The sequence below is a fragment of the Rissa tridactyla genome, chromosome 7 (genome assembly GCF_028500815.1).
Source record: "Rissa tridactyla isolate bRisTri1 chromosome 7, bRisTri1.patW.cur.20221130, whole genome shotgun sequence".
NCBI lineage: Eukaryota > Metazoa > Chordata > Aves > Charadriiformes > Laridae > Rissa > Rissa tridactyla.
The window spans coordinates 17713643-17731945 of record NC_071472.1 but is presented as its reverse complement, the minus strand read 5'-3'; the positions used below and the strand labels follow the sequence as shown (position 1 = coordinate 17731945).

Below are 18303 nucleotides of genomic sequence, written 5' to 3'. Positions count from 1 at the left end.
GAGCGTGCTCTGGGCAGGGGTCGGTCCCTGCAGCCCCCCTCCCCGGCCGGGTGACCCCCGGTCGGGGGCACCATGACCCGGTTGAGCTGGTGCTTTGCCACCTTGGTTCGCTGGGGGAAGTCCCTGGTGTCCTGCCTCCTGCCCCTCCGCGCCTGCCGCCACCGGGAGGTAAGCGGGCACCGCCGGGCACGGCGTTAGGGTCAGGGTCTGCGGGGGGTGGGGGGAAGGCACGCAGCTGGGGCGGGCTCCGGGGGTGCCAGGGGGATGGGGGTACAGGCTGGGGCTGGCCCTGCCTGCTGCGGGCAGCGGGGGGTTAAACCGTGTGTATGCATGCCAGGGTGCCGGGCATGTCCTTTGTCCCTCCTTGTGTCCCCCCCAGCGTGGCATTGTGACCCCCCCCAGCCTATAACTCGCACCCCCGGGCCCCTGCAGTGCCTGGCTGGAGGGGATCTGCTGTACAGCGTTTCACAGGGAGGGATCTGCTGGGATCCCTGTGTCCTTACAGAGTCAGTGTAGAGGTGGGGGGTGTCCCAGTGTCCTTACAGCACCCACAACGGGGGGACCCCTGTGTCGAGTGTGAGGGGACCCCTGTGTCCATAAAGCACATGGCAGGAGAGATCCCTGTGCCCATAAAGTGCCCAGCATGGGGGATCCCTGTACCAGTAAGCACCCGGTACTGGGGAGCTCTGTGCCCACAAAGTGCTCAGTCTGTGCGGGATCCCTGTGCCCAAAAAGGTGCCCAGTGTGGGGGACTCCCGTGCCTATAAGCACCCGGCATGGGGCATCCCTGTGCCCATCAGCACCTGGTGTGTGTGGGATCCCTGTGGCAAAGGATTGCCCCGCATGGGGGGGATCCCTGTGCCCATGCAGTGCCCAGCGCGGGGACCCATCCTGTTATGCCGCTTGTGCTGGGGAAACTGAGGCAGGGAGGGGGGAGGCTGGTGGAGGGCATGGGGCTCCACTCACCACCCTCACTTGGTTCCTTAACTTTTGGGAAGCTGCCCCGTGCCCGGTGGGGTGGCACAGGCCACTCAGGCTGCACCGTGCCAGCAAAGTGGGTGCCAAAGCCACCACCAGGCAGCGCCTGGGGGAGTGTCACTGCAGGGTGGTGACAGGCCAGTATGTGCCAGGGCAGAGACCCAGCCTGGAGGAGGGAGAGGCCCCTAGCTGCTTGGGGAGCCCAGCGCATGCCGGGGGCGCAGGACCGTGAGCCGCCGGGGGCACGGGTGGGTGCTCAGGGCTGTGGGTGTGTGGGTGGCACTGGTGAGGTGTGGGGCGGTGGTTGTGCAGTCCCATGTCCATCCCTGTGTCCGTGTGTCCCTGATGCGGGTGCGAGAACAGGGACTCGTGGGGGTGCGTAACACACATGTGTGCTTGTGTGTGCGTGTGTTCATGAACATGCAGATGGGGCTGGGGTGAGAGTGAGCTGCAGCTCGCAGGAGTGTAGGTGCACAGCCGGCCTTGGGGGAGCTGCCGTGGGGTGCGTGTCGCTGCGTGGGTGCGTGTGCATGCCCCCTAGCACATGCGTGTGCGGTGGGTGCCGTAGCCGTGGGGCTTTACACTGGTGTGAGATGTTAGAGGGGTGTCCCCCAGCCCTTCCTGTGCCCAGACAGGCACCCACACATGCGGGTGCCCACCACCCATGCGTGACGTGGGCTGTATGTGTGGTGTGTGTGAGTGTGCCCCGGCGTGTACGCAAGGGGGGGTGCGTGTGCGACATGTGCGTGTGCCCTGTGCACCCAAGGACAGTGCGGGGACAGCTCTGCTGGAAGCAGGCATGGGGGGCTTGGGGACACTGTGACCCTGGGAGGGGGATGCAGAGGACTCCTGCCAAGGCTGGCCCTGCACTGGGGGTACATGCCTGCACCAGTGGTACCTGGGGAAGGGGTGTCCCTGGGCTAAGTGCCCCCGTCTGCGCCCCCCTGCTGAGAAAATGAGCCCTAAATGATGCTCACGGGCAGTGTCCCTGCAGCCACCCTGTCCTCATTGCATGACCCTTGTCCCTGCCCTTATGAGGGGCCTGGGCTTGTCTCAGCAGTGAATGGGAGGGGGTGATTTATGGGGGGGTGGGGACACCCCTCTCCATTGGGGCTTTCATTTGTGGGCAGTAACGAGCCTGATTAATGAGGGCTGTAATGCCAGGGTGTGTGTGTGTGTGTGTGCACAGATGGGTGCTCCCCGTCTGTTTGGTGCTGTGAGCAGCATCAGGCCCCCCAGCCTCCCTCTGCCCCTGGCCCTAGCTGGCATGGGGGGTCAGGGGGTGCTGTCCCCATCCTCCCCTGTCCCAGCTGGCACATCCCCAGATATACCTAGAGGTGTGTGGTGTACCTCTACCATGGGCCGCGCAGGCACAGCAGAGCAGCGGGGTGGTGGGACACGCATGTTTTGGAGAGAAGGTGCTGCACTTTGGGGGGGTCAGAAGCCACCTCAGCATCTGGGAAGGGCAGACCCCCCTCGATGTCCCACCCTGCCCTTCCTCTCCAGGCTGGTGGCTGCACACAGTGTACAGATGGGAAACTGAGGCACGGGGGGGTGGGGTGGCATTACAGTGCCCGCATCTCCGCCGTGCCCATGTCCCCACGTCCCAGTGCCAGCCGTGGCTCGTCCTGCCAGCGTGTCCTTCCCCCCGGCGCGTCCCCCACCCTGACTCACAGCCTCATGGTCACGGCCAGCTGAGCACAAGTTTCCAGGCTGGAGCCGGAGTCAGCGCTGGCAGGGGCGGGGGGGATGGTGGGAGGGAGCCGGGTGCTGCCCGGCCAGGCACCCCCGGAGGGGCTGGGGCACCCCCTGCCAAATTCATCCCCGCCAGGGCCGCGGGCTGCCAGCCGCTCTCCGTCCCGCCTGGAGGTTGTCCCCCCCTCGCTGAGGCCCCCCAGCTCGGCGCACGGATGTCCGCCGATCCCTCCCCGTCTCCCATCCCGGGACCACCCAGGGGACACGGCTGGGGATGGGGGGGGGGCACCCCGCCGCAGGAGCCGCTGGAGGCCGGAGGAGGGATGGGGAAGAGGTGGGTGGCGGGTGCCCCCCGTGTCAGCGGAGGAAATGGATCCCAAATGTTGGGGGGGGGGAGGGAGAAGGGGGGGGGTCGGGACGACCCACAGCCTCACTCCGGCCCCTCCAGTCCCGCAGCCCCTCTGCTGGGGTGGGGGTCCTGGCCGCCCCCGGAGCCACCTCGGCCGGGTCGTCGGTGGGCGCTGTGGGGTCGGGCCGCCCCCCTTCTCCCCCCGGCTGGGGGGGGCGGTGTGGGCCCGGGGCGGGGCTGGCGGGCGGGCGGAGCGAGGGGGCCGGGGGGGGGGGTCGGCCGGCCACGGGGCCGCGCCGCGGGCAGCATGACCGGGCTCTGCCTCTCCTGCCTGCTCTGGGTACGGCCCGCGCCGGGGGGGGTACCGGGGGGGCACCGGGGGGAGCGGGACAGCAGCGCGGGGGGGGCCCCGCAGCGGGGTCTCCGAGCGGGGCTGGTCCCGGGAGCGGGCGATGGATGGGAGCTGGTGGCGGGGGGGGGACCGGACGGAGCGGGGGTTTTTGCATCGGGACAGGGGTACTGGGAGCCGGGGGAGCCGGCGGTGTGGGACCGGCACCGGCTCTAGGGGAACAGAGACACAGCGGAGACCGTCAGGGACGGCTGGACACTGGGGCGGGACTTGGGGGGACCGGACCGGGAGCGGGGCCGGGAGGAGCCCCGGGGATCGGGGGGCGTGGAGCGGGACCCAGCCCGGGAGAGCTGCGTCGCTGGGCAGCGGGATGGGGGGTGCAGGAAGGGGGAACTGGGATGGGATGCGGGACAGGGACTGAGGGGGGGGATGTGTGTGTACCTATGGAGGGGGTGTGGGGTTAAGGATAGGGAGGGTGGGGACGCCCCCACCATTCCCCACGTCAAGGCTCTGCTGCCCCACTGGAGGGGAGAGAAACTGGGTAGACTGGGGGGGATCTAGTTTATGGGGGGGTTGGGGGCACGGCCCTCCCTCCCGAGTCACCAAGGTGAGCGGTGGGGTGCAAGGCACTGGGTGGCCCTGAGCCCACAGTGCTGGACCCAACTGTCCTGGTCCTGTTGTCGTCGTCCCCCCCCCCTCCCCAGCCTAAGCTTTGCAGCCTCAGGGGAACTGGGTGTCCCAGTTCCCCCACCCCCCCCACCCCCCCGCACCTTTCTGCAGTGCTGGGCAATGAACCCAGGCCTCCCAGCTCCTGATTAATCTGGCATCTCTCCCCGGTGCCTCTTCCAGCCCAGGACACCTGGGTCCCCTTCCAGCCTCCTTTGGTCTGTGTGTTGGGGGGCCCATGGCCAGGGATACCTGTGCCCCACCCCCCCCGCACTGTGTGTGGGGAGGCCCCTGGAGGTGGGTACCCATGGGTGGGTACCTAGATGGCATCCCCAAGAGGCCCCCCAGCCCTCCCATGCATCCCCCCAGCAGTTCCCAGCCCTGGGGGCAGGGAGGCTAACTGGGGTCCTGCCAGTGTGGAGCTGGGACAGGGTTGTTTCGTGGGAGGGGCTGGTTCACGGGCTGGCAGGGTGTCACTGTGGGGGCAGGGTGCCCCCCCCCCAGCTAACAGGGAGGTGGGGACATAAAGCCGGGTGCTGCGTTGGCAGCCCCCTGGCATGGGGATGATGTTGGCAACAGCACAAGCAGAGGGGACTCTGTGGGGTGGGAAACAGTGGGGGGGCAGCTCTTACCCTAGTGAGAATAATTGCCGTTAATGAAGCAGGCCCATGCTAACATGTGGGGCCAGGGCAGGGTGGGGGGGGTGTGTGCGTGGGAGACGTGTGGGCATCCCTGAGCATCCCGGCTGGGTCCCTGGGAGCAGGGGGCAAAGCCTCTTCCCGGGGCACCCCGCAGCAAAGATGCTGCTTTGCATATGCAAACAAGCTCATGGCATCGCTAGGCCTTGCTGTCACCCAGCAACTGCGACGTGGGAGCCCCCAGCCCGGGGGAGCTTTTCCCACGGCTGCCGGATGGGTGACTGTACGCCTGTGCACACGCGTGTGCATGTGTGTTTGTACAGCCTGGTCCCTGGAAGGGTGGCACAAGCACCAGGGGACCAGCGAGTGGCTTTGTAGGAGCAGGTGCCCAGGGAAGAGGGGCTTGCACACGCGTGTACGGACCCGTGGGAGCGTGCACACAATTGCACATGGACCCGCACGTGGGAACACGGAAATGTGCCCATGTGTCTGCTGCTGCTGTGGCTGGTGGGGATGTGCACGCTTGCAGGCGTGCGTGTGCAGGCAGCGACCTGACACACGTGCAGCCTCACGGCCCCGGGGGTGTTTGCACGCACGCAGTGCCCGTGTGCAGCCCTTCTGCCCGTCCATGTGTGCAGCAGGGAAACTGAGGCAGGGAGGGTTTTTTTCGCGGGGGGGGGGGGGTACCCGGCACCCCAACAGTTTGGCACCCCCCCAGCTCTGTCACAGTGCCGAGGCTGGAGGAGAGCAGGGCGCTCGGGCGAGGCGCAGAGGGGGGGGCCGCTGGGCCTCTGCTTAATCTCATTAGTCTTGGCATGAAAAGGTGGATTTACGGGGGCTCATGTCTTCATCTGGCGGCGGGTGGGTAGGCAGAGCTGGTGCGCTGCCAGGGGTTAGCTTCCCCCCCCAACCCCTGCCGAAAACAACCGGGGGGGTGTCAGGAGGGGTGCTGGCTGCCTGCAGCTGTGCCAGGACCCCCCCTCTGCCCTCCACCCCCGTGTGTGAGCACACGCACACGCTTGCACGCTCACACCACGGTGCCTGCATGCGTTTGGATCTGTGGGCTACGCCAGGCAGGGTGGGCATGGCCCCTCACGCTCATGGGGGCACTGCACCCCCGATGCCCCCCACCCCTGCCCTGCCCGCACCCCAAAACACGGTGTGACACTGAGTGACACTCTTCTGGCAGTGCCTGCACGGACCTGGGTGTGTGCGTGTGCGTTTGCACACATATCTGTGTATTCCCACATGTGCATGCACGCACACGTTTACACATGTGCATTCACGTGTGCTCACATGCACACACGTTTTCACACACATATGGACATACAAGCGTGTTGCCCCCCCCATGCATGCAGGCACACGCGCTTGTGCCTGCGGACACGTGTGCACAGAAACGCTTGTGCACGGACACGCAGTGACGGGGACACGCATGCGAATGCACCAGCGTGCCAGGAGGCACAACCGCACACATGTCTGTGCACACACACACATGTGTATACATGCACACGTCTGCACGCACACGTCTGTGCACGCTCATGCATGTGTATGCACACACATCTGTGTGCACCCACCCGCACATCTGTGCACACACACGTGTACATGCACACACGCATCTGTGCACAGACACGCACGTCGGCGTGCGCACACACACCTCTGTGGACACATACACATCTCTGCACATACATGTGCATGTACACACACACACATTCATCTGTGTGCACACACGTGCATGCACGCACACGTTTGTGCACATACACACGCGTCCGTGTGCACGCCCCCACACGTCTGTGCACACACACACACAGGCGCACGCACACACGCATCTGTGCACAGACACACACATCTGTGCACACACGCGTCTACGTGCGCACACACACCCCTGTGCGCACACACACGCATATACGTACACACGCATCTGTGCACACACACACACGTACGTGTCCACATGCTCACACCCCTGTGGTCATGTGTGCGCGCACATCGTGTGTATACACACACCCCCCACATGCCCCCCCGTGCGTCGCACACCGCCAGGGGGCGCCAGAGACTATTTAAAGCGTCCGCCGCGGCGGGGGGTGGGGGGGGTGGGGGGTGTTGCACCGCCCCCTGCCCAGCCGGGCAGAAGTCGGGGGTCCGTCCCCCCCACGCCGTGCCCACCTTCCCACGGCCCTGCCACAGAGAGCCACGGCCCCAGCTGATGGGGTGTGTGTGTGGGGGACGCGTGTATCCACGTGGGGAAACTGAGGCAGGGCAGGGCTGGGTGCCCCGCTCTCCCTGCCACCTCGCTCCTGCTGACAAAACCCTGTGTGTGTCCCCCCCGCCTCCCCAGCCCCAGGACCTGGAGGCCCCCCCAGCACACACTTTCAAGATGACGAGCTTCAAGAAGGTGAAGGCATGCGGGATCTGCCGGCAGGCCATCACGCGCCAGGGCAGCACCTGCCGAGGTGAGCCGGGGGTGTGGGCACACGCGTGTGCCATGGGGGATTGGGGGGGGGTCGGGAGGACGGTGCACGTGCTGGCACGGAGCTGCCCTCCTTGCACCGGTGCTTGTGCAGCAGGCCGCCAGTGAGCGTGCGTGGTCGTGAAGGCGCTTGTGTGTGTACGAGAGGCGTCAAAGCCCGTGAGTGCCCGCGCCTGTGTGTGTGTGTGTGTCAGCGTGTGCAGGCGTGTGTGTCCCTGCGTGCGCACGAGGATGGGGACACGTGCCTGTGCCAGCCTGTGGGTGTGCAGGGGCCTGCGGGGACACCTTTGCGGTGGGGAGGGTGGCTGGGAGGAGGGCGGCACGTGGAGGCAGGCGCCTGTGTGCATGTGGCTGCTTGTCAGCTGCACACGCGTGTGCCACGGTCGCCGCACGCGTGTGCGCAGGCACGCGGGTCTGTGCACAGGGACGGGTGCCCGCGGTGGCCGGTGGGACACGGGCAATGCCGCGGCCCCTTGCACGTGTGCGGCGCTGCCCAGCCCCGTGCGAGGGGCGGCGGGCGGAAACGCGGGAACAATGTGGCTTCCTGCACCTCGGGAAACAGCCCCCGGGGCGGGGGGGGGGAAACAGGGCCTGGGGGTGGCCGTGGCCAGGGCCACGCCACATGGGGGACACCCATGTTCCCTGGGGAGGGGACCGTGTGGCTTTGCAGGGCTGCCCGGGCAGCATGGCAGTGCCATGTATAAGTGCGTGTTCCCAGCAGCGGCAGACAGTCGGACACATGGATGCGTGTCCTCTGCTGGGGACCGGTGAGCGTGCACCAGGATCGTGTGGGCAGGCGGGGGCATGGGCGCTGGCAGCACCCCAGTGGCACGCTCATGCGTGCCAGTGCACGTGCGGGGCCTCATGAGACGTGTCCGTGCGTGGCCTCCCTTCACGCCGTGCAGCCCCGGGCACTGGGGATTGCACGCCTGCACGCTCCCTGGCACGTTGGCACCATTGGGGAATGGCGCGTGTGCGTGGGGCATGTGCCCAAGCCCCGCAGGCGTGTGTACGTGGTGCCGTGCTGTGCCAGTGCCACTCGGTGCGTATGGGTGCGCATGTGCCAGGCGTGGACATCCGTGTGCATGTCCCGGCAGCCGAGGTGCTCCATGCTCCGCAGCGCTGGGTGCCACCCTCCATCCTGCCCCCCATGCGGGGTGCTCACGGGCTGCCCCATGCCAATGTCCCCCGTCCTGCCCTCACTAACCCCGTGTCCCCTCTCCCTCCTGCAGGCTGCAAGCTCTCCTGCCACACCAAGTGCCAAGCCAAGGTAAGGCCGGCGCCCTGAGTCGTGCCCATCCCTATCCGGGGGTCACTGGGGACTTGGAGGGTGGATGCCACAGTCTGTGCCAACTGAGCCCACTGGATGGGCACCCAGATGGGCTGTGGGCTGGTCGTGGTGGCACTGCTATCACTGGTGGGTGAGGCTGGCAGTGCCACCCTGCTGCTGGGGTGCACGTGCCTGTCCGGATACAGGGCTGAGTTTTGGGGGACAGCCCTGCTCAGAGGGGGCTGGCGGGGGTCAGTGTCCCGCTGCCCAGAGTGGGGTGCCCTTTGCCAGGGTGGGTGCTGCTGCACGTGGGTGCCATGCGCCGCATCCAAGCGCTGCCGGTGGCACACGTGCCAGCTGGGCACCTCTCCCGATACCCAGCACCACCGGGGGCGGATCTGGCTGGCAGGAGGGAGTGGAGCTGAGGATGTCCAGTGGTGATATCCGTCTGTCCGGCTGCCGCACCGGTGGAGGGGAACCCTACGGCAACCCAGGTTCTCCAGCGAGCTGGAGGTGGGCACGGCGCCCACTGTGGTGCTGCCGGGGCAGGGGAGGTTGCATGTTCCTGAATCCCCGAGGAGGCATGCGTGCCAGCCGGCTCTGGGGCTGGCATCTCCGGTGGGAAGAGGCTGGCACGCCCTAGGCGGGCAGCGTAGGCTGGGACGTGCCCATGCCTGTGCCCGTGCCCATGCCTGGCTGGGCAGGGAGGGAGAGGAAGGGCCTGAGGGGGCCTGTGCCGGGGGCCCGGCACGCGTCGGGCATCGCAATGTGCCGCAGTGTGGGTGGCATCGTGGGGAAGGCATTGGGAGCAGCCGTGGCATCGGGCCCTGGCCGGAGGGTGGAAGGAGGTGGAGGCTGCAGGGACACCCTGGGGACGTGCCCGGCACCCTGGGCCCTGAGCGGGCAAGGCAGAGGTGGCCGGGGGGCTTGGTGGGGCTGTGCCACTCTGGGAACCCTGTGCCATCCTAGGACCCTGTGCCACCCTGGGAACCCCATGCCGTTGTGGGGACCCTTTGCCATCCCTGTGCCAGCCTCAGGACCCTGTGCCAGCCTCAGAATCCTCTGCCAAAGGCGCCTGGGGGCTGTGGCCAGAGGGGGCGGCTTTGCCTCAATGCCGGGGTGCCGCGGGGAGAGGTGAAGGGGACACGGGGTGAGGGGATGCCCGCAGTACGGCAGGCGGTGGCGGGGAGCATCTGCCAGTGGTTTCCAGGCAGGAGGGAGTGTCGGGAAGCGCGTGTGTTTGGGCGTGTGCCCAGTGGGGATTCTCTGATGTCTGATATGGGGTTGTGCACTAAGGGGGGGTGTGTGTCACACGAGGGTCCCAGCATCTGAGTAGTCTGCGCGCAGGAGCAGCCCGTGGCTCGCTCCTGCAGCCGGCTGCATTTCATTAGCCTCCGTCACCCTTCCCACGCTCGCTGGAAGCTGGAGCCGCCTCAGTGGGGCCGGCTAGCCGAGGGGTGTGCTGCTGGGGGGGTGCGTGCATGGGGCCAGGGCCAGGGGCCTTCTGCAGAGCTCCTTTGGGCCAGCGCCCAGGGAGGGGCTCCTCCGGCCGGGCAAGCGGCCAGCTGACTCACACGCCGGCTTGTTATTGTAGGGTCTACAGGGAGGGCGGCGTGTGGGGAGGGGGCTTGGCACAGAGCAAAAACAGCCTCTTGTTCTACCTGAAGCCCCTCGTGTTTAACCCCTGCACCCCCAGGATACTTTGGAGTGGGAAGATGGGCTCACCCCCAAAATGCTGGCAGCTGCACCCCCCAGCGCTTCCTCCTCCTGCCCTGGAGAGGCTGATGAGGTCCCAGTGTCCCCCCTCTGGTGGCTCCTGTCCCTGGAACCAGTCCCACAAGAGCTATATTGGCAGCATCTTCCCCTTGGTCCCCCTATTTACCCCCTTGGGACCTACTCTGACCCCTTGTTCTGCCCCCCAGGCTGCCTCCCAGCACAGCCAATTCCTGGCCAGCTGCCTCCTGACCCAGTTGGGGGGGAAAACCCCAGTTAAAACCCCCAAATGGACTGGGTAGGGTGGGAGGGGGGAGAAATAGGGGTGTGGGTAGCGGGGCTGGCAGGGTGTGAAGGGTTGTGCTGAAGGTGATGGATGTGGGGTACCAGGAGATATCATGGATGTGATGGGGATATGGGGGGGGACAACACTGGCGTGTATGTGGGCCTGTCAGGGAGGTGTGGACGTGCTGGGGACTGCCGTGTCCCCAGAGAGGTGGCGAGGTGGTGAGCGGGCAGAGCTGTGCCAGGGCAGGCAGGACCTGTGCCCCGGCAGTGATCTGCACCCCTCGAGGTCCCCCCCTGCCCTGAGGCACATCGAGGTGCCCCGTGGTGGCAGCGATGCTGGCGGGGTGCCCAGCGCCCGTGGGCGGCTCTGGGGGGGCCGGGGCAGCCGCACACGCATCAGCTAGGAAGCACGACGCCGTTCCCATGCCCATGTAAGGCCCTTCTCGCGCCCGGCCCCTCCGCTCAGGGATTTTTCCTCGCTTAGCAAACCTCCCTCCCTCCCTCCAAGGGGGGATGGACAGACGGATGGACTCTGGTGTGTATCCGACCCCCCCAGCCTGCCCCCTCCCTCCCCACACCAAAACTGATTGCCCAAAGCATGAGGTTGTAGTTTCCTTTGATAAGTGGGGAAACTGAGTCATAGAGCCCTTCGCCGGGGGCAGCTGGAGGGGGGGGACATGTCACGGGGTGCAGTGCTTTCTGTGGCAGTGGGGAGCCCGTGTGTTGGCAAGTGCCGATCGTGGCACAGACAGGATCTGGTGGTGACCCTGCCCTCCTCCCCAGGATGGAGGGATGAGCCCGAGGATGCTCTGGGCAGTGGGGCCATGCAGGTGTGTCCCAAATCACGGAGCAAGGGAGATGCTGGGAGCGTCCCCATCCCCGGGATGTGCTCGCTCTGGCTGGGGTTGGATTTTGCCATGATGCTGCTTGGAGAGGCTGAAAAAAGATGGGAGATGATGCTTCTCCCCATGGCATGAGCCGGCCTGGTGATGGCTGGTTTGGCTGGGGGAAGGAGAGCTCTGCAGCGTTTGGCTGCCGAATCAGCTGGTGATGGCCAGCGGGTGGTTCTGGGAAGTGGCGGCAGCGCCAGCCCCTGGTCCTGGCGAGGCTCCAGCCTGCCCCACTCAACTTGTGCCACACTGGCGCCCACAGGTCCCGGGGGAGTGCGGGGTGCCGGCTTGTGCCAAGAGGGGAAACTGAGGCACGGCACATCACATGGGGCCAAGGTGTCTGGGGGCTGCCTCATTCCCCGCTGACACCCCCTGGGGAGCCGGCAGCGGGCGCTGAAGCCGCGCTGGGCTGTGGGACCCTGTGTGTGAGTACGTGTGTGTCCGTGCATGTGAACACTTGTGTGTGAGTGTGCACCCATGTGCCTGAACACGAGCGTGTTTGCGCGACCATGCGTGTGCCCACGTGTGCGTGATCACGCATGCACATGGATGCATGTGTGTGCCCGTGAGCCTGCCGGGGAGCCTGCCATGCGAGAACACCCATCCGTGTGCACAAGCGTGCTCGCACACGGGCGGGCGGTCACACGCGTGTGCTCCCAGCTCGGTGTCATCTGTCCCCGCTGGCCTCGTGCCAGGCCCGGCTTGTTTTTCGAGTGCCCCCCTGCGAAGGGACGCCGTGGGGCCGGGGTGGGGGGGGAGTTTGTCCATCATTAAACCAGGGGCTGGAGTGGGGCCAGGGCCGGGCAGCGAGGCGCATCCTGGCCGGAGCAATTGCTCCCGGCACCCGCGGGGCTGACGGGCCTTTGATGGGGGGGGACGGAGTGGGACCTGTGCTGGGGCACACGGTGCTGGTGGAGGGGACGTGCATCTCCTGACCTCAGCTGGTGCTGGGGACCACCCCTGCCTGCAAAGCAAGTCAGGAGGGGAAACTGAGGTAGGGAACCTTCTGGGCAGGCTTGACTCATGGTGATGGGCACCCCGCAGCTGTCCTGTGGCTGGGGGCTCTGAGCAGTGCTGGGGGGCATGGCCAGGCTGTGCATCGCGGGCTGCCTGTGGCTGTGCCAGACGTGGTGGCTGCAGGGAGGGGACATCCGTGTCCCAGCTGCTGCAGGCTCATGCTAGGGGACGTGTGGCTCATGCTAGGGGACGTGTGGCTGTCCCGTCCCCGCTCACCGCTCCAGCCACTCCGACCTGCTGCCTCCTCCCTGTGCAGTGGAGGGGATGACGTGCCGGTCACACGGGGAGCTGCCCGTCCCATAACTGTCCCCGATGCCCCATTAAAAGCCACCCCCCACAGTGTTTCGGGACAGCTAATTAACAACACCCCTGTTCTCCACAACAGAGCGGGTGGCGGGGGCTGGGGGGGAAGGAATGCCGCAGGAATGTGTCCTTGGCCCTGGCACGGGCCCAGCCAGGGTGGCGGGACAGGGGGCTGCGGGGGTCAGCCCTGCTCCGGTGCGGTACCAGGTCGTGTTTGTGCAGCATGTTCTGGAGGGGGTTCTGGGTTGTTTTTTTTTCCTCCTCCTTTCCTTTTTCCCCTTCTTTACGTCACCGCCCAAATATTCGTCCTCTCTCAGCTCCTGGGGGGGGGGAGTCGGCTCGGCTGCTTGGAGGAGCTGGGGCCCTTCTCTGCACCCTCCGGGTGCTGCCGCACGCAGGGAGGGTGGGCAGGGCAGCGGGGATGCTGAGACCGCCCACGTTCGCTGCACTGGTGAGGGCTGGCCAGGGGCTGGCCTGGGAGGTGTCAGCCGAGGCAGGGGCGACCACCAGCTTCCCTCCTCGGGGGCTTCCAGGCCTGGATCCAGCCCCCCAGGTCCGCACAGGGGCTCCTGCGGGGCATCTTTGCCTCATTTCCCATCGATTTTCTCCCTTCCCAGACCACTTTGCATCCCCCATGGCCACCCCTCCTGAGACCTGTCCCAGGAAGGGTGCTGGGTCCTCAGGGACCCCCAGCTCCCTCTGAGGGGGGGCACTGACCCCAAACCAGCTGAACGGTCTGGCTCAAGAGGGGCTCTACAGACCCTACACTGGGGCTTCATCTCCTCCCACATGCTTTGCCCTCTGGAGATGACCCGCCCCAGTGTTTGGTCCCCAGTTCCACTTCTTCCTGTGACATCTGGGGTGGTGATGCTCAAGGGTGCTTGTTTTGGGTCGTGGAGGAGCTGGTTTAGGTGGGGGGTGGTTTCTCAGGGGGGGCTGGGGGGACCCCGCTGTGTGCAGGGGCCACTTGGCCAACCGCTGGACCCACTCCCACCCACACATTGACCTGATGGCTCTAGGAGGTATTTGGTGGCTGGAGTTCAGGAGCATTGTCAGGACTTCTGTGTCAATGTCCTGTGAAGGGGACACGTCACCTTCCCAAGGGACAGCTCCCGTCACCTCCCCGGGGACAGGGATGTGGTGTCAGTGCCCTTCCCTCACCCACTCATCCATCCCGCTTGGCTGCTGACGCTTTCCCATCTGGCCCTGGCTCTTCTGCTGCTGGTGTTTCCCAGGATCTGGGAGCCGTCCCACAACCACTTCCTGAGGAGCTGGGGCTGGGGGGTTCGTGTGGGAATCTGTAATGGAGCTGAGCTGGGGTCTGTGCCCAGCTGCCCTGGCACATGGCGTTCATTGCCCCTCCATCCTGGTTTCAGTGCTCCCCTCTTTTTGGGACGCCTGCTTTTTGGGGGCTGTGGTGCTGGGGGTGGTCGTTTGGGGGGGCCAATGGATTCTGGTTGTGGTGGGGTTTGCCCTCTCAGCAGTGGCTGTCGGGGTCCAGCCCTGTGCCCTTGGGTGCCAGGGGGGGCAGTGAGGTTGGCGCTTGCTCATGAGGGGGGCAAGGAGGTGCCCCCAGGGATTTTGGGGCTCCAGTGCTTTGTCCTTGGCAGCGGGCAGGATCTGCCGGTGCCTCTCGATGCTTGGCTGCTGGGGAAACTGAGGCACGGAGGAGCTGGGCAGGATCTGTGGGATCTCAAGTGGGATTGAACTCACAGGGGTGATGCATTTTACAGGGGTCTTGGAGGAATGCAGAGAGAGAGACCCTTGCTGCCACCCCATCCCCGGTGACTTTTGTGGGGGGTGGTGAGGCAGGAGGGGTCCCCGGGGTCCTGCCCCGTGCCGGCAAGAGCCAGCCCCAGCCTTTTGGCTGAGCCCACGGCGTGAGGACGGAAATGCAAACAGGAACGGGGAGGCGTTGGGCGAGAAAATGTCAACAGCACTGGGCCGGGTGCCTGGCTTGCTGCCTCCCCGTCCGGCTTGCCGCTCTGTGGGCCACCGCTGGGCAGGCTCCCCCCGTCCCACATTTCTGGGGGCTTCCCCTCTTCATTCCCAGGTCTCCTGGCACTGAGCACTTGCTCAAGCAGCAGGGCCAGGACTGGTCTGTCCCAGGGGTGGCCAGGGAGAGCGGGGCTTCATCCATTGCCACACAGAGCCCCTGAGGAGGAGGAAGGGAGATGGGAGGAAGGTGAGGGAGATGCTGGGCACACCCTGGGTTTGGGACAGGCGGGCAGGGAGGACAGCTGGGGCGTTTCCAGCATTTTGGCTTTGCTTTTTAATTGGGGGGTGGGCTGGTAAATCTTCGCACCCCCCCAACACTGAGGGTGTGGGGCACCCAAGGACCCTTAACCGGGCATCCCGTCCCATGTGTGGCAGGGGGACACCGAGCTGTGCCAGGGGGTGCTAAGGAGATAAAGGCCCCAAGAAGGGCCCCACACCTCGGTCCCTGCCACCCCCCCCCCCACCCCCGCCAAGGGCACGGGGACGCCGGTGGCGTCACGCGGGGCGATAAGGCCCCGACCCTGCTGCGCCCCGCCGCCCGCCGCGGCCCCTCGGCACGGGGTGCGAGGTGTTTGCAGGGGGAGGCAGCAGAGGTGGTGGTGGGGGGATTTTTTGGGCGGGGGGGGGGGCGTCAGCCCACTTGCCAGCACCCCTCGCCCAGGGCCAGCTGCCCGAGCTGGGCTCCTGGTTGCCTTTAAGGGTGTTTTTGGGGGAGGCGAGGGGAGCGGAGCGGGGCTGGACTTGGAGCGCGCAGTGCAGCTGGGGAGAGAGGGAAGAGGAGAAGAAAGAGGGAGAAGGAGCGAGAGGAGGGAGGGGAGCGGTGGAAAAAGCCGCCTGGGACCCCCTTCCTCCCCAGGGCCGGGGCCGGCGCCCCCGGGCTCCCCAGCCCCCGGCCGCCGCGGGGGTGCGGAGGGGAGCGGGGGCCGGCGGGACCCCCCTGCGCCCCGCCATCGCCGGGGTCCCGCTTGCGGGGAGCGAAACCCTTCGGCTCTCCCCCTCCTTCCCTCCCCTCCCTCCTCCCTCCCTCCTTCCTTCCTTCCTTCTCCAGGCTTGGCCCGGGGAGGGAGGGGGGCTCTGCCTGCAGTCTGCCTTCACGCCTGCCCGCCCGGGCGACGCCGGGCTCCCGCCTGCCCCCCTCCCAGCCGCCCCCCAGCCGCTCCCCGGCCGCCCCCCGCGCCCCCCGGGCCAGGTGAGGCTGCGCTGCCGTCCCTTTCGGATGTAGGCAGGCGAGACCCCGGATGGATTTCGGGAGCGTCATGAACCAGGTACGGGCGGGCTGCGACGGCACGGGGGTCCCCATTCCCCCCACCCACCCTCGAGGAGGGAGTTGGGGGGATGCTGTGGGTGCGGTGGCATCTCGTCAGGGGGCCGGGGGCCACGCGTGACATCCGAGCGGTGATGGGGTGGTGCGTGATTGGGGGGGTGTTTCCCCCTGCCCCGTGTTGGGAGGTCCCCAGTCGTCGGTCCCCGATGGGGGTCTCGGGGTGCAGGAGCGTTTGGAGGGGGCAATGTGGCGCTCACAGGGAGAAGAATTTGGGAAGGGGGTGAAGGCTGGTTTGCTGCCGGCTGGGAGTTGTGAGCAGCTCGAGGGGGGGGGGGCTGTGCCCCCGTGCCCACCTCCCCAAGGCGGTGACCCGCAGGGTGTCCCGGAGGGGGACACAGAGGCGCTGGGGTCTGCGTCCTCTCCGAAGTGTGCAGGGACATGTCCCTGGGGAGCAAGGGCTGCGCGGGAAAGCGGGGTCCTCCCCTGGCACCCCGCTCCCACCCCGCGGCCGGGGGAGGGGGAGATGCCGGGCGGGTGCCTGTCACCCCCGGGGTGGGGGACACGGGAGGGGCAGCCCCTGGGCCCGGGACACCCTGGCAGCCCACGGGTTAACCCCCCCTCCCCGGTCCCGCCGCGGGACCGTCAATGGTTAAACCCCGGGTTAATGAGTGGCGAGGAGCCCGGCAGCCCCGGCGGGTGCCACCCCCACCCCACCAACCCCCCCCTCCCGAGAAGGGACCCCCGGCCCCTCGGAGCCGCCGGGCCCGCAGAGGGTTAAATCCGGCAGGGCAGGTCCCGGCGCAGATGTTTTTGGGCTGTGCTCCTGGGAGAGGAAACGGCCGAGCGAGGCATCAGCCCTCTCGGTTTTAAGGGGAAAACAAGAAAAAAAGAGAACTGCTGCGTTCCCGGGGCACCCGCCGCCGATCGTGCTCGGCATCGGGGTCAGCCCCCGGTGAGGGACCTGTGACCCCGCCCTGGGTGCTGGGGGGTGGCTGGCAGGGACAGGGGGGTGACAGTGGCTGCGCCCCCCTCCAGTCCTTATGGAGGGTGCTGGGGTGGCATCTGCTGCATGACGAGTTTGGGCGTGCTGGGGGATGCCCAAGCAGGCACCCCGTGTCCCTACAGCGTGGTGGCAGTGGGAGGGCTGCGTGCGTCCTGCCTGGAGCCTGAAGCCATCCTTCGGGGTGACACCCCCGGGGAGGGTGGGTCAGAAGAAAACGAGCCCCATGCCTGTGCGCTTTTTAACAAAGCTTCTCGATTAGTGATCCCACTGGCCCCTGTTTTGGGAAGGCCAGGGCTGGTGGTACCCAGCAGGGCTGCTGCCCCCTCCTCCCGGGGCAGAGTGCTATGCCTTGGCCCTCCCCACACCCCCCTTTTGGGGTCCCGAGCAGAGGGGTCTGTTTGCACTCTGGCTTGTTTGTGGGGGGGCTGCCAGAGCAGAGCTGTGCCCTGCCCTGGGCCACCCTCCTGCTTGCTTTGCCACCGTTCTGTGCCTGGCCTCCTGCAGCCCATCCCCGGGGCATCCCGTCACGGTGCTGGCAGCCCCCCATCAGGATGCCGGCAGCCCCCCATCAGCACCGGAGCCGCGCCACTGGGTGTTGGGGTGCAGGGAGAAGAGCAGCTCCATGGCACGGCCCTTGGTCATGGAGGAGTGTCTGTGTCCCTGCTCCCCCTCCTGTTCCCCACACCCCCTTGACCTCATAGTTGGGGGACACCAGTTTAGGGGGTGCTGCTTGGTGGTTCAGCTTCACTGCGGCGTCTTCAGCTTCGTCCCATGGGATGATCCTGGTCTCCATCTGCTTGGGGCTTTCCCCCATGAGGGGGTGGGTGCTGGGGGGCACAGACCCCCTGGGGCATCCAGGGTTTATTTTGGCACCTTTACCACCCCTTGAGGTGAGTTATGGCCCCCCCGGGGGCTGATGGTTGCCGCTGATGCCATGGGGCAGCCCAAAGCCGGCAGTGGGATCGCTGTGCTGTGCTGTGCTGGGGCTTGTTTGGTGGTCCGCCAGCATGGGGCAGAGGATATCTGTGGGGCAGGGTCCCACACAAGACTTGCTATGGGGCCCAGGCAGCCAACCTGGCGTCTGATGGGCCCCCGTGCTGGCCAATCCCACAGGAGTACCCATGCTCCAACCGATCCCATGTCACAATCCATTTGTTGACCAGTCCCATGTGAGAATCTGTGCACTGACCAATCCTGTGCTGGAATTCCTGCTCTGGCCAATCCCATGTGAGAATCACTGCTCTGACCAATCCCATGTCAGAATCCATGTATTGACCAATCCCCTGTGAGAGTCTGTGCACTGACTAATCCCATCTAAGAATCCATGCACTGACCAATCCCAGGTGAGAATCCAGGCACTGACCAATCCCAGGTGGGAATCCAGTTGCTGACCAATCCATGTAAGAATCCATGCACTG

General features: G+C 66.5%; 1 protein-coding gene across 15 annotated transcripts in view; it reads left to right on the top strand.

The window, feature by feature from the left end:
* The first annotated feature begins 3304 nt into the window (after positions 1-3304).
* Positions 3305-18303, top strand: part of TNS1 (tensin 1) — a 67839-nt gene continuing 52840 nt past the window's right edge. For 11 of the 15 annotated variants that reach the window (XM_054208899.1, XM_054208913.1, XM_054208912.1 and 8 more), the window contains exons 1-3: positions 3305-3362; positions 7008-7122; positions 8372-8409. In XM_054208899.1, the coding sequence (XP_054064874.1) occupies positions 3330-3362; positions 7008-7122; positions 8372-8409 (186 nt within the window). In that variant the 5' untranslated portion in view covers positions 3305-3329. Of the gene's footprint in view, positions 3363-7007; positions 7123-8371; positions 8410-14783; positions 14806-15760; positions 15884-18303 lie in introns of those variants that run through there. The other 4 variants (XM_054208908.1, XM_054208906.1, XM_054208909.1 and 1 more) reach the window with 3 other exon arrangements.